The sequence below is a fragment of the Rhea pennata genome, chromosome 5, assembly GCF_028389875.1.
Source record: "Rhea pennata isolate bPtePen1 chromosome 5, bPtePen1.pri, whole genome shotgun sequence".
Classification (NCBI taxonomy): Eukaryota; Metazoa; Chordata; class Aves; order Rheiformes; family Rheidae; genus Rhea; species Rhea pennata.
Genome location: NC_084667.1, coordinates 1,065,943 through 1,093,611, shown reverse-complemented (window position 1 = coordinate 1,093,611; position 27,669 = coordinate 1,065,943). Strand labels below are relative to the sequence as shown.

Below are 27,669 nucleotides of genomic sequence, written 5' to 3'. Positions count from 1 at the left end.
TGCCAATACATAGGCATGTATTTTCTGTTTGTATTGAAACAGTAAAGATCATTTCTTTGAAGTTTTTCATTAGAAAATGAGATTACCTGGTAAGATGAAAAATTTCCTATAACATTCTCTTTGAGCAGCAGTTCTCACATGACTGCTAATGGTAGTGTCAGGAAATGGTTTTTAAGTAGAAGTTACCTAGTAAGAGATTTTAGAGGAAGTTGTTAAAGCAAAGTTGTTGGATTGTGCTTCTGACATAGGGGGAAGTTTATGAAGAAAAACTAAAAGCCTTTCAACTTAAGGGCATCTTAGAACATCAAGCAAACCTGCTTGACTACTAACATTTATAATTTTTCTAAAAATGCTAGTGTCTCCTGCTCTCTTGTCCAGACTGTCGTGTTTTCTTTTGTTTTACTGACTCAGTTTTCATTAGGCTTAACAAAATGTTTCAGCTGACACCTCCTATGTCAGTCTTCTCTTTGGATTTTCCTGTGTCAGTCACTGCTATGTAGCCCAGTCTAGTAAAATCCCTGCTGCTCTTGCAGTTGTTTCACCTGTGGGTTCTGTATAGCTTCTTGCAATTTCTGGACTGGAATTCAATTCCCATTCAAATAGTCCTTAGAAATAAAGATACAATCTGAACTCGCCCTAAGTTTCCTATGAATCTGAGCACTATGGGATGTACCCCCAGGTTTTCACAACTTAAGGTTTCTACTGTGTTTTTTATCTCCTTTCTAGATTGAGAAGGTTCTCTATTACATTCTTTGCTCAGTGTGGTGCTAGCAGGATGTTTGAATGTTGTATAAAGGCAGGAGACCTCAGCCAAACCCTTTTAATGCTCTTTCTACAAAGGCAGTTTATGTGAACTTGGGCCTATGCCCAGTTAAAATGCTCTTGAGAGTGTGTTCAAGGTTTTTAGTTTTGTTGGGATCTTGAGATTTTATAATCCTTTTAATTTGGAGATGCTTTAAATTCCTGTGATTTGTTACAGTTGATCAGGACAGTGCATTAGATTAAGAATGATCTTGAGAGATTTTCTGCGAATTATTTCTTTTCTCTTTTTTTTTAAAAATTGCACATTTGTGCAGATTTGCGGTATGTATCTTCATATACAAGATCTGTCTGTTCCGTGCAAGAAGTAGCCAATTGTGATCTGGCAACAGAGTAACAAAAAAATAAGTATAATGGGTGTTGAATTGAATTTTTCACTTTTTTCCTGCAACTTTATCTCATCAGTTCTGTTTTTCTAGTATGCCAATACAACTGGGACAGAGAATAATGGTTCTGGTGCCCTTGAGGTGTGGATGCTACTGTACTTGGGGCTTATGAGTGTAAATCCTGGCTCTAGAACCCTTTGGATCTTTTTATGCTTTTCCTGAAGGGGTTAGGGGTATGAATACTGGCGTTGATGCCCAAGTTGTGAGTCCTGCTGAGCTAAAAATTCAGAATGTGCATCCTCGTGCTTAGTGCCCGCTGGAGTGTGGATTCTTCAATGGTTGGAGGGGGGTTGTGTGTGTTCTGGCTGCAGCACCCTAGAGAGTAGATTCTGCTGGGCAGAGGGGCTGGAATTTGAATGTAACTACTTTTTTCTTTTTTGGTAAGTTGAGAGGAAAAGGGAAAAGTCTGGATTCACACTCTCTCTACAGCGCGCCCGTCCTCTGTCTGCCAATGATGCTGAAATGAAAAACCTGATGCCCTCAGGCAAGGAAAAAGCAACAGGAAGGCAAGGCAGCTCTGTGCTAGGTCTCTCCATGGAGGAGGTAAGTAGGCTGTTAAACGTCTTGTGTTTACCTTGGTTTTCATGCAGTATGTGGCGATATTTGCTCAGCAAAGAACAAGTCTATGTGTACAAAAAACATGACAAAAGAATCAGTTTAGAAAACTACCAGTTTTGTTCCAAAAATTTGCAAATTTTATTGCTAGTACTATCCTTGCCCTCAGTCGTGCCAAGCATACATATGCACTCTAAGCAGTGGTAGACTTTCAGAATTTAAGTGTAAGGTGAAATTGCCTATGGACATTGTATGTGCACAGCTTACTCCCAGGACTGCCACAGGAGATGCCTTAGTCTCTGGAACTCGGGTGTTGTTCCAGGGTTTATTTTCCATTGTATCTATTTTGCTAGCTTTTTTTCCTCTTCTTTATGTTCCTAGATAAAAGTTCTTCGTCGCGTGAGGGAGGAGAATGAGCGGAGAGGAGGTTTCATCCGAATATTCCCTACTCCATTAACATGGGATCTTTATGGGTAATAATAAGTCTCCAATAAGATGACTCAGTGTTGCACTGTTGAAGGATATTCTGTAGTAGATCCATGTAGATTTACCAGATTAGCAATCAAAGAGGAGCGTATCAAGACGTTTGTTAAAGGTTACAGTTTATTCTTAGTGTTGAGGATGCTTTTTCCTGATCCTTTTTAACTACAGCTTGCCTAACTGCACCTTAGAGAAGGCTATTAAATGTTGTTTCACTGATCGTGATGCTTCTTTTCTGTCAGAATAAAAATGCATTCACCTTACACTATCCATTTCTGCTATCTGCTTTGACCTCCCGCAGCTGCACATGCTTTGTAGCCTCTCATTAGGCCATAAACACAATATAGGACTCATCCTGTGAATGATACTGTATTATGCTGTTTTTATTTGCATTGGGTCCATAATATTTCTCCTAGTCTTTTGCTTCAATGTGAACTTTAGCTGAGAAGTGATAGCTCTCCTTTCCTCTTTTCTTTTGTGATACAGCATGTTGTTTCAATCTACTGCTTCTGGGATGTAGTTTTTATAGGTGACTTCCTTCTGTATTATGCTGCCTTCCACTGTGTTGAGTTGTACCTTGATATATCTTGTATTTTGTTTTTCTAGATCTTTCTTAGAGCACAAGACAACAATGAACTACATGCTGGCTACACGTCTGTTTCAGGACAGGTAGAAAGCTGTTGGGTTTGGGAGGGAGGCAAGGCACACAAACAGAATGGAAAAGATTTATTCCTCACTTACCCAATGTTATAAACGCCTGTTTATGGTTTACAAGGATAGAAATAGTTGAATGTCTCTTTTCTAGTATGCCAGTGACTATGGATGTTTCTCCCATTTTTGTATGCTATAATTCTGAATCCAAGAGCAAAAAGGGCAAAAGGCATGGGAGTCATTGGTAGGGAAGAGGAGACTATAGATATGAAAAGCTGCCAAGCACCTAGGTGTGTCTGGAGTTCGAGGTCCTTGCATACCTTCGGTTTCAAGTTTATAGTCACATCAGAGCTTTTCCTCCTGTTAAGTAAGCACTGAAATTTACTCCAAAGGTTTATCACTGCCTTTACCTCCAGATGGTGCTTTGGTGGAAATCATGGTTCATACTGGTAATTGAACTTTCACTGTGATGTATGTAGCATTTTTTGCTGTGTATTTAGACCTCCCTACCTCAGTTTTTCTTCTCCAAATTAGAGTTCTGTGATAAAGTAACTGTACAGTAAGGGTAAAATTGCTGACTGAGGAGGACATACTATTTAAGGAAGCTCTTCCTGCAACAGCACTGTAAGATTTTTCAGCATATAATTTCAGGAATGTTTCTAGCGGCTAGCTCCAAGTGATACATTCTCCAATTTAAGCCAGATGGATGCAAGCGTCTATTATAGGACTGTTGCTCAGAGTTCCTCTTTTGGAGCCATTTTGTTCTCCTTTGAGATAGACTTCACAAGAGATACTGTGAATTTGGCCTTTTCATTTTACACGTGAAAGACATGGAGGCTTTTTAATCTTATTGGTGATCCACAATGGAAAGCAAGCTGTTGTCCTTTCTTCCTTTGTAGGGGCACGATGAAAACAGACTTGGTCACTGGGAGACCCCAGTAAATGGGTTTTTAAATAAATAATTTGTATTTGTAGGATTTCCTCCGAATTTAGATTTACACATCACAAATCCTGGGTCAACACCTATTCTATCAGGAAACCCATCGAAATTAAAAGGGATTGTGTTGCTCCTACTCCTCATAACCATTTCTATAAAGTAAATGCTATGGACGAAGAATATTCCAGCATTTGGAGAGTTTAAGCTCTCTTAAAGCTGCTACTCTTACTCTTGCTACTCTGACACTCCCATCATATTGGTGACCCTCATATGTGAGCTCTCTTAAAAGATTCTATAATGCATCAGGTTTTAGGGCTTCATATACCCACATATTCACTGTGCTAAATCCAAAAGGTGAGTGGAGCAACAGAAAGTTTTTGTAGATATTCCTACTTACACTGTAAGGAGCCATTTACTAGATCTTTCTGCAGTGATAGAAAGTTACGTTTGTCTCCCTTAAGGAATCTGGCAGGACTTCTTTCTCCTTTGCATTAGACAGAAATTGTAGGAAGGTTGTAACTTTTCACTTGAGTTACAATAAAATTCTTGCCTCTAACCTAACAGTAAGATCAAGCTAATGGTTGTCAAGATTGGATTCAGGTCCACGTACACCCTTCCCCCTTCTCTCCATTCTTATATAATCCTAGAGCCTAGTTCAAGCTTGCTTGCTAATTTTAGCTGGAGCTACTGCATATTGAATAGAAGCTACTTAGGCATGAAAGCGTGGTGCCAGATACACGAGTTTTGAGACTTGGAGAGATGATCTTCTCTAAAGTATTTGCAAGTCTCTGAATGGGTCTCCCTGCAAACGTTTGTGGACTTTATGTGCAAGAAAGTTAGACTGATCGTAAATATTTTTTCACTATGTCAGGAAAACTGTTTCTTGAAGAAATTAAATCTAGTAGGCCTCTTAAATCATCAAAGAGAGAAGTAAAATGTGGGATTGAGATTGTCTCTGTATTATGCTTCCCAGAGCAGTTCTTAATGGAAGGCTGGGTATGAAGCTTGAAGCTGTGGACTCCAATGCTCTCTTTTATGAGAGGAAGCTCGTTTCACTGGAGTTACGGAAGCGCAGGCGACGTCATGGCAAGGCACGAGCAGCACGGACAAGATCATCAGGTGTGCATGGCTGAAGTTCCAGACAATCAGTTGGTTAAGCAAGCAAGGACTTTTTCATTTGAAGTCTATGGGAATGGGGTTGTTAGCTCTGGCTGTTGTAATCCCTAAAGGGATTCAGTGGTGAAAATTAGTAGCTTTCATGTTAAGGGTTAATAGTATTAATTTCATTTCTCTTCTGGGCTTCTTGCCTTTTTATGTGCTTGGAATTCCATTGCCACCATTTCTGTGTTCTCAGATGTATGACTGAACGTAGTCAGTGTTTTCTTGAAGATGAGCTTGTAGTTGCATTTTTGAGTGGAAGAAGTCAACAGTATGTATGTGCCTGTAGCTCTCCAACTTTTTAGAGAAAGCAAAATACATGGGAGCTTCCATGCTGGAGTTCCTACACAGCAGTCACTGTAAGACACGGAAATGAGAGAACTCTTTTTCTGCTGATGTGGGAAAAACTTAAAAGGATACAGAGGTGAATGTTCCTTGCAAATGGCTGTTCCTGAAGCCTTAACTCATCTATTTCCAGCAGCTACCTGATACAGCCTACTCTGGGAGAGATGGTGTGATATATGATTTTTGGCGGTATGTTAAAAAATAATGTGTGAATTGCATTAGTGCATATGAAAGTTTAGATTTCGTAGCTTTGATTTTTCTGACACAAGAAACGAAAGATGAGTGTGCGCACACACACACACACACACACATATATATGTATATGTATGTATGAACGAAAGGTCTGCAGAAGATATTTTTGTACAGCATAGGAAAATTCCTTTGTTTCTTCCTCTGTAAAGTGAAGATAAGAGCCTTTGTCTGTCTTCTGATATCGAGGGGATGAACTTCTCAATTGTTTGATACATAAGCAGAAAGCCAGAAAGAATAATAAAAGGCAGTGATACTTAAGGTGATATTCTATAATGATATTGTCTCCTTCTAGCAGAAAAGAGTGTAACAGTAAACCAAAAGGTGTGGATATCAGGACAGTCTCCTCCCCGCCTCCTCTCCTTTTGTTGTTTTGTTGGTTTTTTTGTTTTTTTTTAACCCAACGCAAATAATTTCCCTTTTATTTTAGGGACATCAAAACCCACAAAACTGTCCCTCAAGTCAGACACAGAGGGCGAGGAGGAAGAGGAGGTAGATGAAGATGAAGAACTAGATGGAACTGCTAGCTCTCTTTTGGACACACAGGTGAAAAGCAAGACAGAGCTCTCTGAACTGGTAAAAGCTGCTTGTCAAGAGAATATGCCAAAAAAACTTGATGAGAAAAATGGAGATGGAGGAGAGCTGTTTCTTGAAAAAACAGAACCAGAATCTCAGTTTAACTTGTTGCAGATTCTTCAAGAGAATGGAAACTTAAGGTGAGAGATTTATGCATATTGCCTTGGGTTTTGTCTAGCAGCTAGTGTCGGTTAAAATATGGATGCTGAGGATATACACTTAGTGACACATTATGAATATGAGCACGAGGAGATGGTAAAAGCTTAGAGATATGGGCTCAGATTTTTTTGGGATGCCTTAGCATCTAGTCGGCACAAAAGGAAGATAGCAGCAAAGACCTAGAGTTTACCCAAATACCTGACCTATTGGATCAGTATAAAGTATAAGCTGTAGTTTAAAGAACACCAATTTAATCTGATGCGTTAAGCTGTTCTTTGGTCAACTCAGGCTTCTAAAATACCCCTCTGTCTTAATGCAAGTGTCTGCTACTGACTGCTAAAACTGGTCATTTCATTCTCTGCGTTTCCACAGAAGTGTGTATCAACATATGCTAAACCATCCAAGAAAAGTTGAGAAGGGATAACTGAGAGCTGCCTCATCATAAAAATGTATTTTTTCATTTTTGTGCTTTTATTTTTGCTGATGGAATTTTTACCTTTAACAACAGTGTCTGGTGTGCAGGATGTCACCACCTCCTAAAAGCGAGATAGAAAGTCATTTGAGAGTGATAAGTTGTTGAGACATCTCGTTGCCCTCTGTTGCGAACAACAAGGTGGAGCAGGATATGATTTGATGCATGGCTTGGTTGCTTGTAAAAAAAAGAAATGGTACTGGAGGAAATTGTATGACCCACTAGGTCACCAACCAGAGATCTAGTAGGTGTTTGGAAGAGTGATTCCTTCCTTAAAGAAGAGGAATAAGACTGTGTATGGAGGGGAAGGGCAAAGAAACGGTGAGCATATATATCCGTTTAGGAGGATTTTGTCTTCTGGATTATTGTATTTTGTGCAAAAAATGTCCAAAAGTAGAGAAAATAATTCTAGTCGCTTGCTGCTGCTTTCCTAGTTTGGTTTCTGGGAGGATTTATGAAGTATCAAATGGATTTTGGGATTGTTCTGCTGCCTTGTTTTGGCTAAGGCATTTGCTGTTGTGACATGGGAAGATTCTGAAACCTGTTTCCAGGACAGACACAGCAATGCTGAGCTCACCTACCTATATATAGAACTAACTCCTGCCAAGAACGCAAGATCTGTCTGGTGTTCCTGGCAAAATCATGCTCAGCACCCAGTGTTGTTGGGATTCCCCCCAGAAGTGTGTCAGGCTTGTGGTGACCTCATTTAACAGGATTGTGCTGGGCTTAGCCCGATCTGATCTGTCACTGTTGAAACCTTTGCTTGCAGGGTCAACAGGCTGAGGAGCTGAAGTAATGAAATTTTCATCTGAAAGAAACCAGGCCTGTCCCAGTCAGCCCTTATAAATGGCAGGACTTCTCTCCCACCTCTAGCTGGCCCGATGAGGCAATTTCTCTGCCTTCTGTACATTGGGTGCTATTGGTGGAGAGGTGACAGTGGGATGGACAGTGTTCCCCCCATGCCATCCTCAGGAAAATTAAAAGTAAAGAAGTTATGTGGTCGCTCATTAATGGCCTCTGGGCTCCAAATTCCACACACCAGAGGAGAGGCAGTGTTACGATTTACCTCAAAGACCTTTTCCAGTTTTCCATTTTGGAATCAAAGAAGTGTCAGATGCAGACAAAGAATTGTATTAATGTGCTGATGTTGATAATGAGGGTCTTGAAGTCCTACCAGCACCAATCTTAAACTCTTGGTTATAGGATGTTTGAGTTACTCCTAGAACAAACCTGGCAGTTCTAGAGAGCCCTCAGGAGAGAGACTTCCCTGATACATGGCAGCCTGGTGTATGGAGTATTGGTTCTTAGCTGGGATTCAGAATGTTCTCCTTATGACGTTACTCTCATATTGGAAGAGAGGGTGAGTTTGATGACGAGCAGTCAGGATAGGGAGCCTGCAGGTATCAAAAGGACTGTTTTGTGTTCCAGAGTTCACTAGAAGACATTGAATGAAGCCAGATATTTTTATCTTGTATTTCTTCTCTTTAAAGCAGAACCACTAAGATTGTCTAAGTAGAGTGGATGTCAGTCTGAGTCTTTTGTGAACTCATCATTTGCCTAGCCTCTCTTTAGCCCTGGTGTGGTCCTCTGGAAGCATCAGAAGCTAATATTCAAGCTGATGCATAAATACAAATAATGCATTTTATTTTAACTTAAATTCTGATCTTCCTGCATATGTCCTAAGTTGATGCAGTGATCTTTATGATTGCCACTATTTGGTATGATTTTTATAACACAGTAAAGAAGTATTACTGAAATTTGCTGGCATATAAAACAGGAAGTCTAAATTTCTGAACTGACTTTTTGATGAAATTTCAGGAAATCTTTTACATGGAGGTGGAGAGCTGTTACAGTCATGGAGACCACATAAGTATCTAGAAACAGAACAAATAAAGAAAATATGGTGGAGTTTCTCAGGAATCAGCCTGAGGCTGATTTTAATAGTCAGCTTAGAGTGACACAAAATGTGCAAATGTGCTAAGGAAATTTTCTGATGGAAAAGATTTGGGAGTTGTTGTCACTAGAGAAAAGTATTGTAATACATATAGAAAGAATTGGATAACCTTGAGTGTAGGAATAATATGACTAGGCTGATACTAAGAGCACACTCTTGCACTTTGTACTACTGAATAACTAATAACTTATATCAGAAATTATATCACATGGAAGTTCACCGGCTGATGATGACTTGAAAGAAGGAACAGCTTGTATACTTGGTAGTCACAAGAGGTTTATGAAGCTCCAGCTCATGCATAAATGGAAGTAATGAATGTGATCTAGGGTGTATCATTTAAGATACTTCCCTAACTTCAGTGGAAATTTTATTGTCATTGTACAAATCTCTGATGAGATTTCATGTGGGATATTATGTACAGTTCCTATTACCCATGTTCAAAGAAGGTGAACTGTAACTGAAATGGAGACAAGCTGCTAGTCACATCAGGTGATCAGTGTTTTTTTTAAGAGGAGACTAAAAGATCTGGATAGTTCACACTCTCAAAATGAAAACTAAGAAGGAATACTATTGCTGTTAATAATACATTCAGGGTGAGAGATGCATCAGGGTTGAAATTATTTAAGATATAAGAAAATGTTGGGGAAAGAGCAAGCTGATATAAACTGGGCGTGAGTGAAGCTAGGCTGGGTAGTGAAAGAAGGTTCTTAACTGTCAGGACAATGAATTCTGGAATAGCATTTCAAAGAAGTAATGGGTTGAAAAATCTAGTTTGTTTTAAGAAGAAACTTTATAATTTTAAAGAAGAGATTGTGATACTGCCTATGATAGAAAGGGAATCAGTCACCAATACTGAAGCTCATCTGCTTCTATGTCCTTGGAAAAAGGAGGGGAAAAAATCGTGATGGGCAAGGCTGGGCCCAGCCGAGGGGGAGTGTGAGGAAGACTGGAGAGGGGCAAAGCAGAACCTGGAGAGAAGGATTTAGACCAAGATGACAATGGACAGAATTAGGCAGTTTTCAGGAACTTCTCTTGTAACAGATGTGTACGCTAAAGTGACGGCCATTGTGAGGGGATGAGAATCAGCATGTCCCTCCCAGTCCTCTCCTCAGTTTATGCTTTCGGCTTCCCAATGTGTTCAGCCAGCTGTACAGCAGATTTTGTTGATGTTCTTTCATTCTTCAGTGGTGCCTTGCTCAATGAAGTCTGGCCTGTGTCCTTGGACCAGCAGGGGAAGAGCTCACTTTCACAGATTTAATTCTTTCATTTCCAATGGGAACCGCAGGGCCTTTGTTGCAGCTCTGGCACTGGTACCAAGCCCTTTATTTATTTTATGGTCTGTTGTTGTGGTGTTCAAAATGCTTGTGAAGACAGAGCCCCAAGAGAGCCTGTGACTGGGTTTAAAAATACACAGTTTCGCTGATGTTCAGGCAATTGGCTTTTGGATGAGAGTTGTTAAGACTGTGAAAAGGCAAGGAGAGCGAGTACTCCGTTTTTAGAGATGGTCTTAGAACTCAGAGAGCATCTGCGGTATCCAGTATCTAGTGGAATTCCTGCCCTGTCCTGGTGAAATGAAGGTCCCCTTGAAAATACGGGTTGGGTGAAGGGATTCTGCTTCCCTTGAACTTCAACATTTTTGCACCTAGGTGGTCCTTGCTGACTGTACTTCATTCTGTAAGCTCCTGACTGCTTTAACTCTTTCCATTGCTACACTGAGGATATCTGACTGTTCTTCTCTTGGTCCACAGCAAAGTGCAGGCTCGCAGGGCTTTCTCTGCCTACCTACAGCATGTTCAGTTGCGACTGATGAAGGAGGCTGGTGACGAGATCCAGAATGCTACCTGGGCTGCCAAAGAGGATGAGCAAATGGTAAGAAGCTTTGTGTTAGCCCTGAGAAGCCTAGCTGAAATCTGCCCAGAGAGTTTTGAGGTCAGTTCCCATCCTTCAAAGAGGTGAAGTCTCTGAGATTATACTTGTCTACTGTATATTTGTCCAGTTGCCAGTGCTGGATTTTTAACACATGGACCGCGTAGAAATACTGACTGATGTCTGAGCAGAAGTAGAATAGACAGCTCTTAAAAACTAGAGTGTGCTTGACACTTGAGTACTCATATCTTTCACTGGTTCTCCTTCCCTATGCCTCCCAGCTCTGAGCCTGCCTACTTTTGAATTACTCTAAGATTCTCTAAGATTATTTGCCAGTATCTGGTTTCTTCTGTGATTACACTAAACAAAGCATTCATCCACTCAACTGGAGCAGGGAGCAGGTGCCCAGCTAAGCTTTTTCTCCAATGTGCAGCTTTGCTCTTTGCAGACATCTGTGCTTAGGTGTCTTCCTTGCTTTCAAGATGGATGAAAAAAAGTAAGAGGCACCGAAGAGGGAAAGTTACTTGCTAGCTTTTTTTTTTCCCCTCTTTCTTTCCTTGAAGGGTGTTACAGACTTTTCTAGGCAATATTTTAAACTTTTCGTGTTTGATGTATCTAACTTTTACAGAGTGCAGCAAACCCAGATCCACTTACAAACCTTCTGAAGGAGCTGGAGGCAGGCGGGGGAAGGGGGCGGGAGGGTGAGGAGAGAGAGAAAAATGTCTGTAGGCTCTTGAGCTTTCTGCAGACCCAGATGGATTCTTGCTGAATGCATGTTGCAGGGAAACAGCCAGTGCAGTTCAGAGATAAAACTGTTTGTCAAGAATAATCAGTCGACTCAGTGGAAAATGTTACCCCTACTCTTTCCAAGTGGAAAATTAAAATGGGCTTTTTGAGAGTCACTTTGTCTGCTGCACTGTGAAAAATAATGTTTAAAATAACAGATCAAACCAGCCTGCTGTAATGGCAGTGAGAGGCGAGCTGTGAAATCTAATAGTTTGGCTGTGAGGCAGCTCATTTATGCATTAGCAGAGCTCCTAACCAAAAGCAAATCCAGAGGGGAGACAGAAGGGGTTCGAAACACCCACAGGATGCATTTTGCCTTAGGATGTGTCTCGCCATGCGTTTCCCCTAGCAGAGGCCATACAGAAATGGGGCCTGCTGGGTCGGGGGTTGGAATTATATGGCTATCGATGTAGTCATCTGTTGCTGTGGAGAAATGTGGCTATAATGTGCATGAACAGTGATAAGGGGCCTCGTCACTGCAGTGGAGCTGTCTGACAAGGATTGCCTTCCCTGTGATGGGTCTGAGAGGTTTTATGTCAGTATGCTTCACCACAGGCCTCTTCTAGCACATCACAGAATTGTTTTTTGGAAATGTTGTCTAAGGTATGGTTTTACAGATTACTTTGTGTTATTGCTCCTTGGTCTTTTTGTTTCTTTCATTTGCCACATGCTTTTTGGATGTATGTTCCTCAAGTAGTCCTAATTCTGTCCCTATTTTCTCCTCTCAGAGAAGATAGGTCATCCTCCTCCTCCTCTGTCTTGGATTTGTATGCCTGGGTTAAAAATGCACATACAGAATGTTTTTGCCTGCCATTTGTCAGCTCATTTTCTCTGAATAGTATTTTTAGTTCTTGCTAGTCATGAGCTGGTGCTGTACCCCTGTTCTCCCCACATCTTGCTGTTAGTCCATTGTAAACTCCATCGCCCTTGCTCGCAGGAGCTTGTGGTACGCTTTCTGAAGCGAGCAGCCAGCAACCTTCAGCAGTCCTTGAGGATGCTGCTTCCCAGCCGGCGTCTAAGCCTAAATGATCGTCGACGTATCCTGGCTCACCAGCTGGGCGAGTTCATAGTCTGCTATAACAAGGTGAGTGATTTCTTTCTGGATTCTTCTTGGCAGAGGACTAAGTTGCTTAGTTCATTTCTGTGCCTTCAGATTTCACTGCTTTTAGTGCCACCACAGTGCACTTTGGTGTACAGTAGAATATTATATATATGTTATATGTATGTATTCTATATACAATATTATACTCTGCAAAAAAGCAATGACCTGTGCTGATCAACTCCTTTGATTCTAGCAGCAGCAGCCACCATCATTATTGCATATGAAGGGTCAGGAGCTGGACATAAGACACGTAGACATAGATAACTATCAAATTACCAAGGCTGCCTAAAACTCAGGACCCCTTGGAAACCTATTTGGTTTAAATTCAAATTTTTCCATCTAACTTGTGTAAGAAACTATCACAAGGCAGCTTACCCTAATGCTGCTGGTGATTTGATTTCTGGTATCTTCCTCTGGAGTATCTGCTGCTGGCTGTTGTCATAGTCGAAACAGCAGATCCCTATATTTACGGGATCTGCTCTGTAATTTATACAGTTTCTTTGCAGTTGCACATCCGGTCATGGTAGCTGTCTGTTCAAATCATTAGACAGACAACAGTATTACTACATTATTTGTGCAGTCCAGTAATTGTGCATACGAATTTCTTTAACTTTCTCAAAGTGTTGATCAACAAATGCAGACTTAGAGATGCATTTTATTGATATGCGTCAAAATGAAAATGAAAAATCTGATTGTTGCTGTGGATGTCAATAAAAAGAAACGTTCAGGGAAGGGAGATTTAACTTTGTTTTTTCTTTGGCTTGTCTTTGGTCTAGTGCTTTGTATTGCCTTTTCCCATTTCTCCCTATTTTTATGATGCTTTTATAAAGATGATCGTTTTCATACATATAGTATAGGAGATATGTATTTTACCATTTGTTTGGTATACTGAGGAAATACAGGTCATCCCTGGTATGGAATTCTGCATGCTTGGTGACAAGGAGGTTTAAGTCCTAGTTTAATAATTTTTACTTCTTTAGGTATAGAAGATAATGTTCTTAATGCAGTGGTTTCATGCTGATCCTTGTTTTACAAGACCAGCTCACCCTTTCCATTGCCCCCTGTCCTTCCTTTAGTGTTAGGATAAGGCTAGTTTGAATCCTGCTCTCAGAGGGATCCATGTGCGTGCAGGCCTCTAAGCTCCCGGTCATTAGCGTTAGGAGAGGATGTCCATTTACAGTGGACAGAATTGACATGTGGTAACTTGATCTGTCAAAGCAAGGCCAGAATTGAACCAAATCTGTTCCAGGGAGTGCTTTGTATGCCTAATGCTCACTGACTTGCTCTGTTAGGAGTAACCACAAAACACTTGAACAGCTCTGTGGTAAGTGAAGAACGCAGCTGCTTTGGATATAATTTCTTCTCAAATTGTATTCAAACATTAGGATTTTCTGCTAACTCTCGAGTAAATTCACTAAATAAAGCTGTATAACTGGTAATAAATCAGCACATAAACATATTTTCTTAGCTAGAACAAGTGAGAACAGATCACTTGAGGTTTAGAACATACACTTTTAAGCTATTGAGAGACTGTTAGGCTCAAGTTTTTTTCATGTTTGATTCCAACATATAGACTTCTTTCACTGACTTGTGACTACAGATTTAGTAGAGGACTCCTACTAGCTGTTATATATCTTCTGTATGGTGCGGAGGAAGAAACACCATCTCCAACAAACTGAGTAGAACAGATCACATTGCCAAAAGTTCTGCTTAAATAGTGAAGAGTAGAGACATGTCCCAGCGTGGCTCCCCCCCTCCCCAAGTTCTCTTTTGCAAGAAGTATCTGACCCTCTAGCCTTGGCAAAGCTGGGAGTTAGTAGTATGAAGCAATAAAATGGAGGTTAAGTCTGGTCAAACAGGCTTTTCTATTGGTATTTCAGATGAGGCTATGGGGTTTTTTAATTAACAAAAATGGTTGTATGAATACAACTTCTAGGGTCAACAAGTTCTGCTAGGAAAAATGTAAAGATATTATCTCGTAGCTTGCTCCCATTCACACCAGCAAAGGTTTATCACAGTTTATTCTAATATATTCCAGTGTGTAAATGTATATTTGCTATAAGTTGTACGTTTTTACTTTCTTTGCTGTTACTGAAGCAATGTATTATTTGTGTGTAGACCAGCCCTCAGCATTTGCTGCATGACAAGAGAAGTTAATTCAAGGGGAGAAGTCCTAGCTCACAGCAGGAAATAAGAATGCCCTCTACAGACCTTCTTGATTGAGCTTCTCCAAAATAATTTTATTTTTGTCCTTCTCTTCTCCCAAATATCCCCTTTTGGGCAGAGAGGTTCAAATATAAACTATTAGGGGGAAGTCTGCACTTGGGACAAAAACATCAAAAGTGGAAAGGAGATGTAAAGGCTATAAAGAATGGTACTTTTTTTCTCCTCCACATTCTCTCCTGTCTCAGAAAAGGGTATATTTGAAGGAGCACATATTTGTCAAGCCTTGAAAGCTTTTCAGCAAGTCAGTTCTAATAAATTATGTCAGGTTGGGTAGTCAGGAATCTAGTATAAACTTGGCATGTTATCTCTGGGGCTGTCTGTCTTTACCTATTCTGTTGCACGTAGTTGAATTGCACTTACAATTTGGCTCTTTGTAGTAGATGTTCTTTTTCCTAGATCCCATGGAGTAGCTTTTTGTGTTCTCTTGAGCTGTCAATGTGCCACAGAACATAGAGTAACTGCATAGACACACTTACTAATACTGCTTATTCACAGGAAACAGAGCAGATGGTTCAGAAACGATCAAAGAAGAAACAGGAAGAGGAGGTGGAAGAGGGAGTGAATGCTGAAGGTTTTCAGAACTTTATTATGAGGGCAAGGTAAGAATGGATTTTATTCCTTTTGATAAAAGAACTAGTGCTAAAAAGGATGGCATTGTGCCACTAGATACCTGTCTGACCTTCAGATCTGCTTCTGCTGTTGCTGGAGGGCAAAGAACTTGTCTTTTCTTTTTTTTCCCTTCCAGCAATCAAACACTTCTAGTATTAGCATCTCGTGCTTTGAGGAAGACATACAATAGATGTTTTGACCATTAAGTAGATCCAGAAGACAGCAGTGGTTTCTTTGATCTCTATAAATTCCAAGCTGATGCTCATGAACTAATGGTCTCCTTTCCTGTGATGCTGGTGCAGCAGTACTTTGGAAGGAGAATGAAACCAGGACTGCTGCTCAGATGTCTTTGCGCCCTTGTGGCATGGCTCTGCCACAAAAAGTTTCTGCTCTCAGAAACAAATCCTGTCCTTGCTGTATCTCTTCATGGATGCTCTGAGATTATACTTCCTGAGATGAGGAAGGAAGTGAAGTATACTCAGTCTTCATCCTAGCCTCTTATCCTGCTTGTTAAGGAAGCTCAGTGCAAACTGTTAATTTCACATTGAAAAAGCAACATTTTCCAATTGCATACCGTCTGGACTAAAGCTTACAAGAATCTGGTATGAAATGTATTCTGAAAATGAGGTGAATCCCCTTCATGTTCTATAGTGTATTTTATGAACATCAGTATTATAGTCATCTGACTGTAAAGAGGTTTGAAATTATTCAGTGAACCAGAATTACTTCCTCAAACCTCTAATTTTTGAGCACAAAGCTTACTCCTTTTAACTCAAAGCCTCTGATTCTTGAGTAGAAAGCTGACTCTGTATGACACTCCATAATTTAACCCATGTATGACATACCTATATTGGCAAGAACCTCTGCTGATTTCTGAACAGGTACTTTGCCTGCCTTTTTAATGCACTTCCATCTTCTCTAGGAAAGTTGAGACAATCAATACTTCCTTCTCTTTCAGTTAGTTATGAAACTTCTCTTTCTTTTCCTCTGGTTGCGTAGCATCCTTAGTGTTTGATCAGAAATGGATGAGAAATGGGTGATAGCTGGTAAACCTTAACTAAATTAAGGAGGCTTCATAATCTTCTGATGCTACGTTCTCATGAACACAATGAATTATAGGTTTTGCTAATACACTGATGAAGGCATTACAGCAAGAGATTTACAGACTCTAAGTAAAAACTTGATATTTAGAATAAATAGGGCTCTGAAAAGAAACAAGACTCAAGATACCTGGCAGACTGTAGCATCTACTTCTTCTGTCAACAGAATTGCAGATTACATTGGGCCCACAATATGTTCTTGATTCTCTGGCATCTCTGGACACTGAAATGACCATTACCTCCTAGGACAGGTTGTTTGCCTGTTTGCCAGAAATGCCTTAAAAAAAAAAAAAGTGGTTAAGTGGTTGTTGGGGGCAGAACTCCATACTATTTCCATACTACTGTCTACCAGGCCATCGTAGCCTAATGCGAAATTTAGGCCAGACTGGAGACTTTTACTGTGCCATTTGCCTGAGAAAAAAGTGCAACAAAAGGCAGTCTGCCAATGATCACACAGTTTCCCGTGATGATCTCTCTGCTTTTTATGAAGTATCAGGTATGTTTGGAAACTCTGATATCTGACACTACCTTACTCTGGTGCTTTAAGCTTAAATCAGTGAGCTGGTCATTGGGAGCCTGGGAAAATATTTCGAATTTGAGTGCTTATTCTGTAGCACAGTGAACACAGCGCTGGAGAATGGAGAATAAATGTTGTCCAGTTGAACTCTCTAACTTTGACATTATGAGAGAATGTTTTAACATAGATGTATTGTGTTTACATGCATGCTGTGTGCTACAACCATTGTCTCTGAACATCATCAGTGCAACGTAAAAGTATATATTTAGGCTAGTAAATTCACTGTAATCCATGACCAATAAGATAAACAAAAGCTTACAGCACCTTTCCATCCAACAGCTTTTCACTCTTACAGTTCTCTTCACCTCTGATCTCAGTGCTTGTGAGAGAAAGTAAACTTTGCAGCATGCTCTGAAGGTCCAAACACTAGTGGGATCAGCTTTGGATGTTGCTTTCAACAAAGTTCAGGTTGGCTAAGACTAATACAAGTGTGATATGCAGAGAACATTTTGAAGGATTGTAACTCCTGCTGGGCAAATTTGTATTCCTGTGTTACGTTCTGTTTTGGTGTCACTGGCACTATCCTTCTTGCTTTTGGTGTACACTGTGCCATATCCTCACTAATGCTGATGCAATACTATAGAACAAAAGGAAAGGAAGATACATATCCCCAAAAAAAGAATTACAGCTTGCACAAGCTCTGATCTGAATGGCCAGCTAACTAATACTGATTTGGGGAACAACAGAGGTAGAGGACATTGAGGCAGTTAAATTCCCCTTTTCGTGTCAAGAAAATAGTAAAGAGAAACATATGCGAGTTTTGTGAGATCCTCAAACTTATTGACTGTGCTTATTTGTCCTGTGGTTTGCTAATAAACACGCTCTTCCTTCATCCTTCCACTCCTCCCTTACTATTGGATTGAAACTACTAATGATGAATGTGAAGTAGCAGCTGAGCTGACATCTCTTATCAACATGACAGTTGCTTGTTCTGGAGAGCACCTGGGAAGACTTATTAGTTTATCTGAGAACTGAATTTCTCCTATTGAGCAAAGCTCCTCAAAATATATTTGGAGATTTCACTTCCTTTTTTTTTTTAATCCTAGGAAAGTTCCTGAATGCCTTGAATTTTACACTTCGTAAGAGAACGGTGTTTTGGTGGGAATTTCAGGTTTAACTAAGGCGTGCTACAATCCTTCCACTCTAACCCTGCAGAACTGAGCAAAACAATAGCTTGTCTGGCCTTGCCTTTTTCTCCGCTCCCCTCTTTAGCCTCCTTGTCTTCTGTCCTTTTTGATCATTACATGATGGCTTAGAATCCTTTCTTCTTTCATTATTATAGTGAGAGTGACCTGGAAGAAGTGCTGACATTTTACACCCACAAAAATAAGTCAGCAAGTGTCTTTCTCGGAACAAACTCTAGAGGCACGAAAGCCAGCAACAGCAGTAACCATTCAGAAATTCAGCCTCAAGGAGGTAAGTGTTGCAGGTAGTTCTGAGATGATATTGCCCAGACTAATCCAGTTTTCACTTTAATCTGTGGAAAGACAACATCACCTGAAGAATGTGATTCAGATTTTTGGAGGTTGCACTTCTTTCTTTGCTGATTCCATACATGTAGACAAAAGTGTCTGCGTATGTAGTTGCTTTGCCTAGGGTGAAGTGGAATGAATTTGGGCTAGCATATGTAAGAAATTGGCTGTTGAGTCCTATTCTAGTGGTATCACGATTCGAATTGTTGTACTTTCTAACTCAGATTTTGTTACAGAGCGTCCTGAAGTGACGAAAGAAATAAAAGGTGATCAGGCCCGAAGTTCAGTTGCAGATTTGCCTGCAGAAGGAGCAGTAAGAGGCTACAAAGCCAAAGAAGTTAAATCAAATTGTAAGTAAAAGAGCTTCAGTCATTATCAAGAAAGAGATGAATGCACATACTGTTTTTAACGGTGTTTTAAACAAATAGTGAGATTGGAACCTATGGACAAAAACAGACTGAGAGATTTGAGGGGGCCCAAGTTTGGGGAAGATTCCTCAGCTTTTTCTTTTAAATCTAAAAGAGAGAGAGTGTAGGGTGAAGAGTATAAGTTAGCCTGTCTTTGTGGGGAAAGATCTAGATATGTCAAGGTTTGAAAGAGTGTTACTCATGTAGAACCTCTTATCTTTGCTGGTAGATGAGGTCATTTGGGCTTCAGTGAGTGTATGAATAGCAATGTATTTGGTGTATTGTTATTATGCAAAGGACCTGAAAAGCGGCTTTTCTCGTGTAATGTGCTCATTATCTTTGTATAGCTCCAGAAGGATCCACCTTCTTAGATGCTGAAGTGAAATTACCTCGTTGTGGCCCTGCTGGTGCTTCCTCTGTTCCTGAAGCTGCTACCCAGAGAAATACCAGCTCCCAGTTACCATCTCAGCCTGCAGCCTCTAAAAGTCCACACATGCCTGGTCGCCATTCATTGCTGGCTCCTCCGGTTGGTCCTAGACTGATTCAGTCCACATCCTCCTCACCTTCTTCTCAGACCCAAAGCACAGTCCCTGACAGTTCTGCTGTCTTCACAAACCCAGTGTCCAGTGAGACTTCTAGCCTTGCAGGGTTACATCATTGCCATTCTGGTAACTACACTGTTAGCCCGTTCTCATCTTTTCAGAGAGCTGCTCAGATCTACAGCCAAAGATTGTCCCGATCATCTTCTGCAAAAGCAGGTGAGTGTTCTGGGGTGCATAGTAGGATACCTGCTAGTTCCATACAGAGATTTGTGTAGTCTCTATTTGTTCCAGCATAGGTGGAAATCTTACATTTCCAGAATTGAGTCCTGTTCCACTCATGTTGAATTTTCTTACAGAAAGGAGGAGTATAGGAAGCAACTCTTGGATTTGCCAAAGTATCCCTTTATTGAGCAAATGAACAGGATTTTACTGAGCAGATGAACAGGGAATTTAACTTGTTCTGAAAGCTGGGAAGTGATACTGTATATCTTTGCTTGATTGTATTGGTCTCTTGTTTGTTGTTAGTGATTTTAAGGTAGCTTTGGTCAGCACAAGTCCCATCTTAAGCTTTGTACAGTTTGTTGTTCATCGTTTCTTACCCAGATAAATCCTCTTTTAAAAACCAACCAACAAACAAAAAAAACCCTGTACTTATATGTTATTTCAAGGTTTGTCAGGACCTCCAAAAAAGAAAAGATTTGAATGGGCTGTATTTAAAGGATTGGTATTGCACAACTTTCTCTAGGATCTTTCAGAACCAGAACATCTTACAAACAAGACCTATAAATCTCTCATTTATTATTTTCAGACAGAACATAGTTGAGCAATGCTACTTTTAAAATATGAGGTATCCAAAGAGTAGGAGAAACTGTAGTCATTAGAAGTTTATGGAGGCAGACTGAAACCTTTTAGAAAAATTTTGAAAAGTAGACATTGACTGTCAGCTGTAGTCCTGATAAAGCAATGTTTTTCTTTGAAATGGTGCTATACATTTTCTTTGGGTTGTGTATCAGGGTCACTGGATGTTCGCTAAGGTTGTTGTATGCGTAGCAACAAACTTGCTAGCATTAAAATAAATCTGACTTCCCAACTGAGTAACTTATTTAAAGGGATACACTTATTTTCAAGGAAAATCACTGTAGATTTAACATAGGTGACAACCAGCCAATAATCTCCTGGAATTGGGTGCTATTACATGCATTGTGATAAGGTGAATGTGGATTTGGAACTGGCAAACTGACTGCAGAGTCCGATACACTGCTAACCAAGCATATCCAAATGTTTGTTTGGTAGGTTTGTGCCATCGCAGTCCAAGTGGACAGCGTGTGGGCTCAGCCAGGACGCACAAAGATGCAGAAGATGCTTCTTGCCATGGCAAACATTATAGCCCTAGTATGGTAGCAGCAGAACTACAGCAGCTGACAGAAAAGCAGGCAACTCGTCAATATTCTCCACCGAGCCACATCAGTCTCCTTACGCAGCAGGTATGTAAACAGTAAAGCCTGAGTCCTTGTGACAATAGAACAGTCTGGCACAGGCTTCTGTATCAGCATTGGGCTTGTGCGAGACGTGCTGGAAAGGGAAAATCTCATGAAAATGGATTTGTTATTTTGTTATTTGTTATTATACTGTTAATTTGAAGTTTTTATACTGACCAGAACTTTGATTTTCTGTGAGATAGGAACACCGTAAAATTTTTATACGAGGCAGTGAGACTGACTATAGTGAATTAGAATAGAAAATACATTGTAGAAAATGATTCTGTGTTGGTCTTATTAAACAATAAAAGAAGTCTCAGAATTTATGTTTCCATGAGATTTACTTCCTCATTCCTACAATATGCTATCACAGTGTTAGGAATGAGTCTGCAGAATGAGTTCTTATGTAAATTCTATATTCCAATAAAATTTTAAAAACATAATGAAGTTTTTACTAGCAAGGGATATGATAATCCTTTTGCTAAATGGGGCAGTATACGTTGGCTTGGCTCTACATTGGCTTCTGGTGGATTACCAGTTAGTGTCAAATTTCTTCTCGAGTTATGTTCTGACTTCACAAGTAGTTATGTATTTCTATACAATATGCTACAGTTGTGATCATCAAAGGTGTTCAAGTTGGATACTGCTCAGTTAATTAAGCTGCCAGCTGGAGGTTTTCCAGGATAAGCATTTTGCCTTGATAGTTAAGTTTCCCCCTCCTTACTCACTAGGGACAAACACATTTCTTTGCTCCGAATCTTTCATTTGGGAAGTTCTGCTTTAACAGTGATGTTTTGTTGTGTTTTCTGAAGTTTGTTTAATAGTTACAATGGGTTTTATCTGCTCCTGTTTGCTTCTTTCAATTTTATTTTCATGGATTTTGGTTTTGAATATCTAGTTAAATGATTGGCAGTATTATAAGGAATGACTTTTTCAAAAGATGGGGTGCTTTTATGACTATGAAAAATGGAATAGATTACTAGACCCTTCCACATCTGGGTTAAGATTTTAATCCAGTCTTGACAACTCCAGTTAACTCTAGTGCAGGTACTCTGGTCTTTGCAGACAGGTCTTGAACTCTAAAGAATATATCACAAAAACAAAGCACCTTCTTGTTGATAGACTGAGCAGAGAACGAGTGCTGAATGTACTAGGGATGCTGAGGCCTGACCAGCATCCCTAGTACAGCCTTCCGACTAGGCTTATGTCTACAGAATTTGGTCTTTCTAAATCTGAAGTGGTTTTGGGAACAACAGAAGAAGCTTGTTTGCTTGACCACTAATATTCAGAATTGTCATTCTGGTTTTCTAAATACAGTCAAAATTCTCTCTCTCACTCTCTTTCTTTTTTCTTTCTTTTTTTTTTTTTAAGGTAAACTTTGTCAATATAACTGGTCCAAAATTTCCAAAATTTTGTAGTGAAACATTTTCACTCAGGAAATGCTGATTTTTTTTTTTTTTTTTTTGAAAGCTAAATATATCATAGAAAGTGCCTCCTTGGATAAAAAAATTAGTGTCTAAACAAGTATTTGGAAAAAAATTAAAATGTGTGTATTCCGTTTTGGTCTGTTCAGAACAGAATTTTTTATATATAAAAATAATTCATAAACTTTCTGCCCAAAACAACTCATTTCTCATTTTGCCCTTTTGCTGCCATTTATAATTATTAGATGATTTTTAGTTTCCTATTCCTAGCACAGCTAGTTGGTGCTGGATAAATTACAAAGTAAAGAAAGGGGATGCAGAGAGGATTGCACAAAGACCTGCCTGGGGAGGGCTGTGTTCTGAGCACAGGTACCCAGAGTGACAAAGGAGTGTACTCTGGCAATTCTAAATAGTAGAAGCTGAAGTCTGTTTAGTCACCAGTCAGTCAATCAGTATCGACGTGTTCAAGGCTGAAGGTGGCTATGAAGTGCAGCAGTAGCTCTGGAAATGTGTTGGTTATGCTAAGTAAGTTTGCACTTTTTTTTTTTGCTTCTGGATTCTCCCAAGATACCTGCTCACAGAGAAGGTGAGAAGTGTATAGAAGGAGATGAGGGTGCTGGCTAATTCCCTTCTTCACGACAAGCAAACAGTGAAGACCTCAGTTCTTAGCAGGCAATGTAGTTATGTTACCTGAGTGGCCTTGACGTAAGGCTACACAGAACAGTCTGTGCATCTGTACGGAAGTATAGAAACATGGGTTGGGTTCTGTGTCAGTGGTCTTCCAGCATCATGACAAACACCCATATATAAAGGGGTTCATGAGGCAATGAAAAGTTCAGAGCCTGGGCTCTATCTGACAATGATTTTTTCTTCTGAGCCTGCATCTATTCAGTTCTAGACATCTGCTCTCTACTATGATTCTCCAGGCCGTGTTTTAGCAATAATCCCTTTGGAGAGATGAAATCTGAAGCCTGCTCAGTATTAAAATTTAGTTTAGTTAAGGACAGTTTGCTTCTGTTCTTTCAAGACATTCTGATTCTTCAGTACTGATGTGGTGCACAGCAATTTCTAGGCTGATACTATTATCTTAATCATACCTGGAATAGGGAAATTTTGGAAGGGTCAGACAGAACTGCAAGGCCCAAAGGAACATAACTAAAGCACATGGCTACCATTTTTTTTTTTTTCCTGGATGTGTTCTACTTTTCTGTCATCTAAATCTCATTCTCAACTTTTTTTTTGGCCCAGATCTCTTAAATTCTGGCTTGCAGCAAGGACCAGGGATTATAGATCTGGAAGGCAGGGGCATAATGTCAATAAAGGGGACAAGAAGTACCAATATCCAATAAAACCATAATGATATGGCAGCCAGTCACTCTAAAAGAAAACAAGAGGAGCCAAGTCAGAGCAAATCTTGGATTTGAGCAATCTGGAACAGGATGCCTGGGATTGCGTGGTTGGTATGGATGTGGATTTGAAGCGGGGGAATAGAATGAAAAGGAGAGAAGGAAAGGAGGAAGATACAGAATAAGCTGGCAGTTTGGGGAGGGGGGTTTACAGAAGAGTAGGTATTGGTGGGGCTATTTGTGAACACTGCATGGTGATGGATGTGGGTAGACAGGGATTTGGTCCTAAATAGGACTGGGGAAGATAGCAACAGAAGAGAGAGAGAAGAGCACAGGGGAGAGGATTTAGGAAAGAGTTGGAGAAGTGAGAAGTTAGAGCACTGGGTTAGATTGAAAGGAAGAGGGACTCTTAGGATGAGAGAGTCCCAGGACTGTGTTAAGAAACACTGGTGGCTTTGGCGTAGGAGTTGTGAGGGTTTGGGAGGTGAGTGAGGGTTGGAGATAGGCCTTGGTGTAAGATAGTTTAGGTAAATTGGGCATTACTTTCCCATTCACTTCTAATCAGTGAATTGTTGCTTACCCCTTTTCACTCCTCTGTTTAGCCACTGAAATGTGGTAGCTCTCTTAAAGCATTCTAAAATAAATTGGCACAAAGATGATGTCTGGAAGAGATTATCTCTTACCTAAACAATGCAAACAGTAGAATTGTTTAAAGTCTCTCCAGAAACTTTGTACTAGTATACCTTGTTTGAAATCACCTGGCTGGTATGAAAGGGACTTGATATTTGGATTTATTTATTGTTAATGGCAAGATCAGCACTATTGGTTTGGATATGTGTGCAAAAGCAGGAGAGATCCCAGAAAAGTAGTTTCTTTCCCAAGGGCAACAACTTCTTTCTTACATATAAACGGAATGCCTTTGTCTTCGTCTTGGTTCTCTGTGTTGTGCCCAGCTGTGTCTTGGGGCCTGGGTACTCTGAATACATTACCTCTTTCCAAGAGCAGCTGGGAAACTTGTTTTCCATTCCAGTTCCTGTGAGAATTTCTCTTGCTATCTGTGTGTTAGCCTAGGTCTCCGGGGTTCCCAAGAATGTTCCTCCACAGCTGTGCTTGGAATGGTGTTACCAATCTGGTTGAGAGTCCACCTCCTCTCCTCTCTAATCCCTGCTGTTCCTCTGTTTCCTACTCATGCCCAAAGCACCTGCTTCACATTTTCTCTCTTACACTCTTATATTCTACCTTCTATATTAAATCAGTTTAATAAATTAAGCCCATTGGCTGCTGACACATCATCTTTCTGTCTTGTCCTCTCTGTTAACTTCTGAACCTCAAGACAGGATCTTCAGAGTGATATTCAAAATAAACAGCATTTATAAATTGAGAAGTGTGTGTGGGGGGGGAGTAGAAAGGTAAAGCCTTACTGGTTTGTGTTTTCATTATTGTCTTGTACCACACTTGGTCTTCAGACAGTCCTAATGGAAGATGAATGTGTGCACAAGTATGTGAGAACATTTTGCCTTTAATTATTTTTGTATTTTTGAAAAATATTTTTCATGATACATTATATAAAGTTTCAACAGTGCATCTTCATGCTTGTTACAGGAGAAGCCAAGACTGCCCTCACAATGGTATACAATAAATATCAATCTAGAGCCCTTGAGAATCATTACTTACTCCCCTGCCTCTGTATGTGATGCCCTGCTTGTCCAGCTGCAGGACTGAGAGATGAGTAGAAAGGAGGAAGAGGAGTATTCCGTCTTAGACTAGAAAAGGAGCAGCTGTGCGGTAACTTTGTAACTATCTTTATTAATAAATGCAGGATAGTTATAACAGTTATAACCTTGAAGACTTGCTGAAGAACGATGATCCCAAGTTAGGTTATTAAGTCTGAATATTCAGCATTACAAACGAATACAGACACTGAAGCTTCTAGGGAGAATCCTTATTGTTAAGTATAATAATTAATAATGAGTTTTATTTTTTATTTTTGAGGAATTTTAGTCCATTGTATTTACTTAAAAACACAGGATTACCATTTTTTGTGTGTTTACATGAAGTCTGATAATAAACTGATTTTGAAGGTATGATAAAGAATGCAAATTCTATACCTGTACGTATCAGAAATCTTTAAACCACTGCCTGATTTTTGCAGTACTCACTATCCAACTACAGTGCTCTTCGGTTTCCATAAATAACAGGGCGTTTGTGCAATTAACTGCTCAATAAGTTTGTGAGCAAGCAATGCCAGAGATCTGCGTGGAAGATGTGCCTTCCAGGGTCCAACGTTAGCCAGGTATGTTCCTGGCAGAGTAGGGTAATAAGGAGGTATCTGAGCTCAGAAGGTTGTGGCAGGGGGAGGAAGCCCTGTCCAAATCTCCCAAGCTTTGGGTAAATTTGTTTTTAAAGATATTATGTTCTTATCAGTTTCATGAAAACTGAGTGGATAAAAGTATAAGGTCCATAAAAGTGCATCTGTTGAAGGGTAAAATCAAGTGGTCAACAGAATCTGGCTGCTTCCTAGCCAGTTGGGATATGTATATTCATCAGCAGTGAAGAGGTTTTTAATTTAGGACTTGCTGCAACATGTGCAGTGCGACAGTGCTGCTTCCTGCTTGTAAGTTAGGGGACGTGGAGGAGGAGAGGTTTCTGTAGGGCACAGGCTTGTGAGTGACGCAGGTCTACTTAATTCTGCTATTGATAGATTAATTTATTAGTATATTGGAGTATATAGTCTAGGTCTTGTGGAAACAAGTTTTTGAGAATAAAGGTATTAAGGGCGTTTAATTTGTTTTGCGTTGTTTTTCATTGTAGTGGATTTAGAGCAGATGCATTTGTTTTCAGGTAGTAAAGGTGAGCTACCATGCGAAGAAGAGAGAGGGTAGGCAGAAATGTTCAGTGAGACTTATGTGGCTGGAGAGGACTCATTTAAGAGTTCAGAAGAAATGCAACAGTCAAGTGACAAAGCTTCTAGCAAAAGGGGTGGGTCATGGTAAAGTTGGTCTGGATAACAGAGTACAGAGAGGCAACAAATGTGCCTGTCTGTAGTAAAGGCCTTAAAAGCTCTCTCTAAAGCAAAGCAACAAGCCTTGCTCTGATGTCAGATACATATCTGTGAAAACAAAGCAAAATCAAATTCCTGTTCAGCAACATAAATGTATTAAAGACCAAAAAAATCCCTGTCTTGATCTGTTAGAGTTCTTTGAACTGAGCAAAATAGCATCTAGTGGAACTAGTTCTTGTTGTTCAGACTCTCAGAAAATCTTTTGACAGACTTTCAGCAAGGGCTGTTAAGCAGGCCAGGTATTTTTAGGGTGAGAAGTAAAGTTTGGTCATAAGTTTAAAAAGCAGACAGAGAGCAAGCAAAAGGAATAACTGGCCAGTTTTCAATGCAGCAAGCAGGTAACTGAACATGCAGAACAGAGATGACTCGAAGTGCGAAACCAAAGATTTGAAAGGAGGAGGTTAGTAATGAGTGGCACGTTATCATCAAAAGTATAAATGAAAAAACTAGTAAATGCAAGGTAATATAGGGTGTGAATTTATACTACTCTTTAGTGTTCATCCATGTGACCACATGCTTGTGCAGTAGTAAACATGAGGTAACTTGTTACCTTCTGTTTAATATGTGCCAGAAGTGTCCAGATGTTCAACTGCTGTGAAGTGACATAGTGCTGTAAACCTGAACTCTAGCCTGCTTCGTGGTAGCTTGCTAGTATGTCCATATTCTTTTGTTGATTGTTATGAGGAAAAACTAAGAAAATTTTTAACAACTTTATCAACAGGAAACACAAAGGCAGATGAAATTCAGTGTTTACGAATAACTGATTATGTGACAAGCAATAATTTTAACTACTTATAATAATAAACTTTCATTGCAGTCATTCAGAGAAGAAAAAAATGAGTTTTGTTTTGGAAAGCTCAGTGGAAACACCTGTTCTAACTCAAGTAGTAAAGGGAACAAACAGAATATTAGTATATTTAAGGAACAGAATA

At 39.9% G+C, this 27,669-nt stretch overlaps 1 protein-coding gene across 3 annotated transcripts in view; it reads left to right on the top strand.

The window, feature by feature from the left end:
- The window catches only part of TTLL5 (tubulin tyrosine ligase like 5), a 130,541-nt gene that overhangs the window by 38,929 nt on the left and 63,943 nt on the right, over positions 1-27,669 (top strand). For 2 of the 3 annotated variants that reach the window (XM_062577514.1, XM_062577515.1), the window contains exons 17-28: positions 1,635-1,748; positions 2,142-2,233; positions 2,847-2,909; positions 4,802-4,947; positions 6,011-6,296; positions 10,490-10,610; positions 12,331-12,477; positions 15,217-15,320; positions 18,290-18,423; positions 18,716-18,829; positions 19,234-19,644; positions 20,722-20,912. In XM_062577514.1, the coding sequence (XP_062433498.1) occupies positions 1,635-1,748; positions 2,142-2,233; positions 2,847-2,909; positions 4,802-4,947; positions 6,011-6,296; positions 10,490-10,610; positions 12,331-12,477; positions 15,217-15,320; positions 18,290-18,423; positions 18,716-18,829; positions 19,234-19,644; positions 20,722-20,912 (1,923 nt within the window). The remainder of the gene's footprint in view (positions 1-1,634; positions 1,749-2,141; positions 2,234-2,846; positions 2,910-4,801; positions 4,948-6,010; positions 6,297-10,489; positions 10,611-12,330; positions 12,478-15,216; positions 15,321-18,289; positions 18,424-18,715; positions 18,830-19,233; positions 19,645-20,721; positions 20,913-27,669) is intronic. The other variant, XM_062577517.1, reaches the window with a different exon arrangement.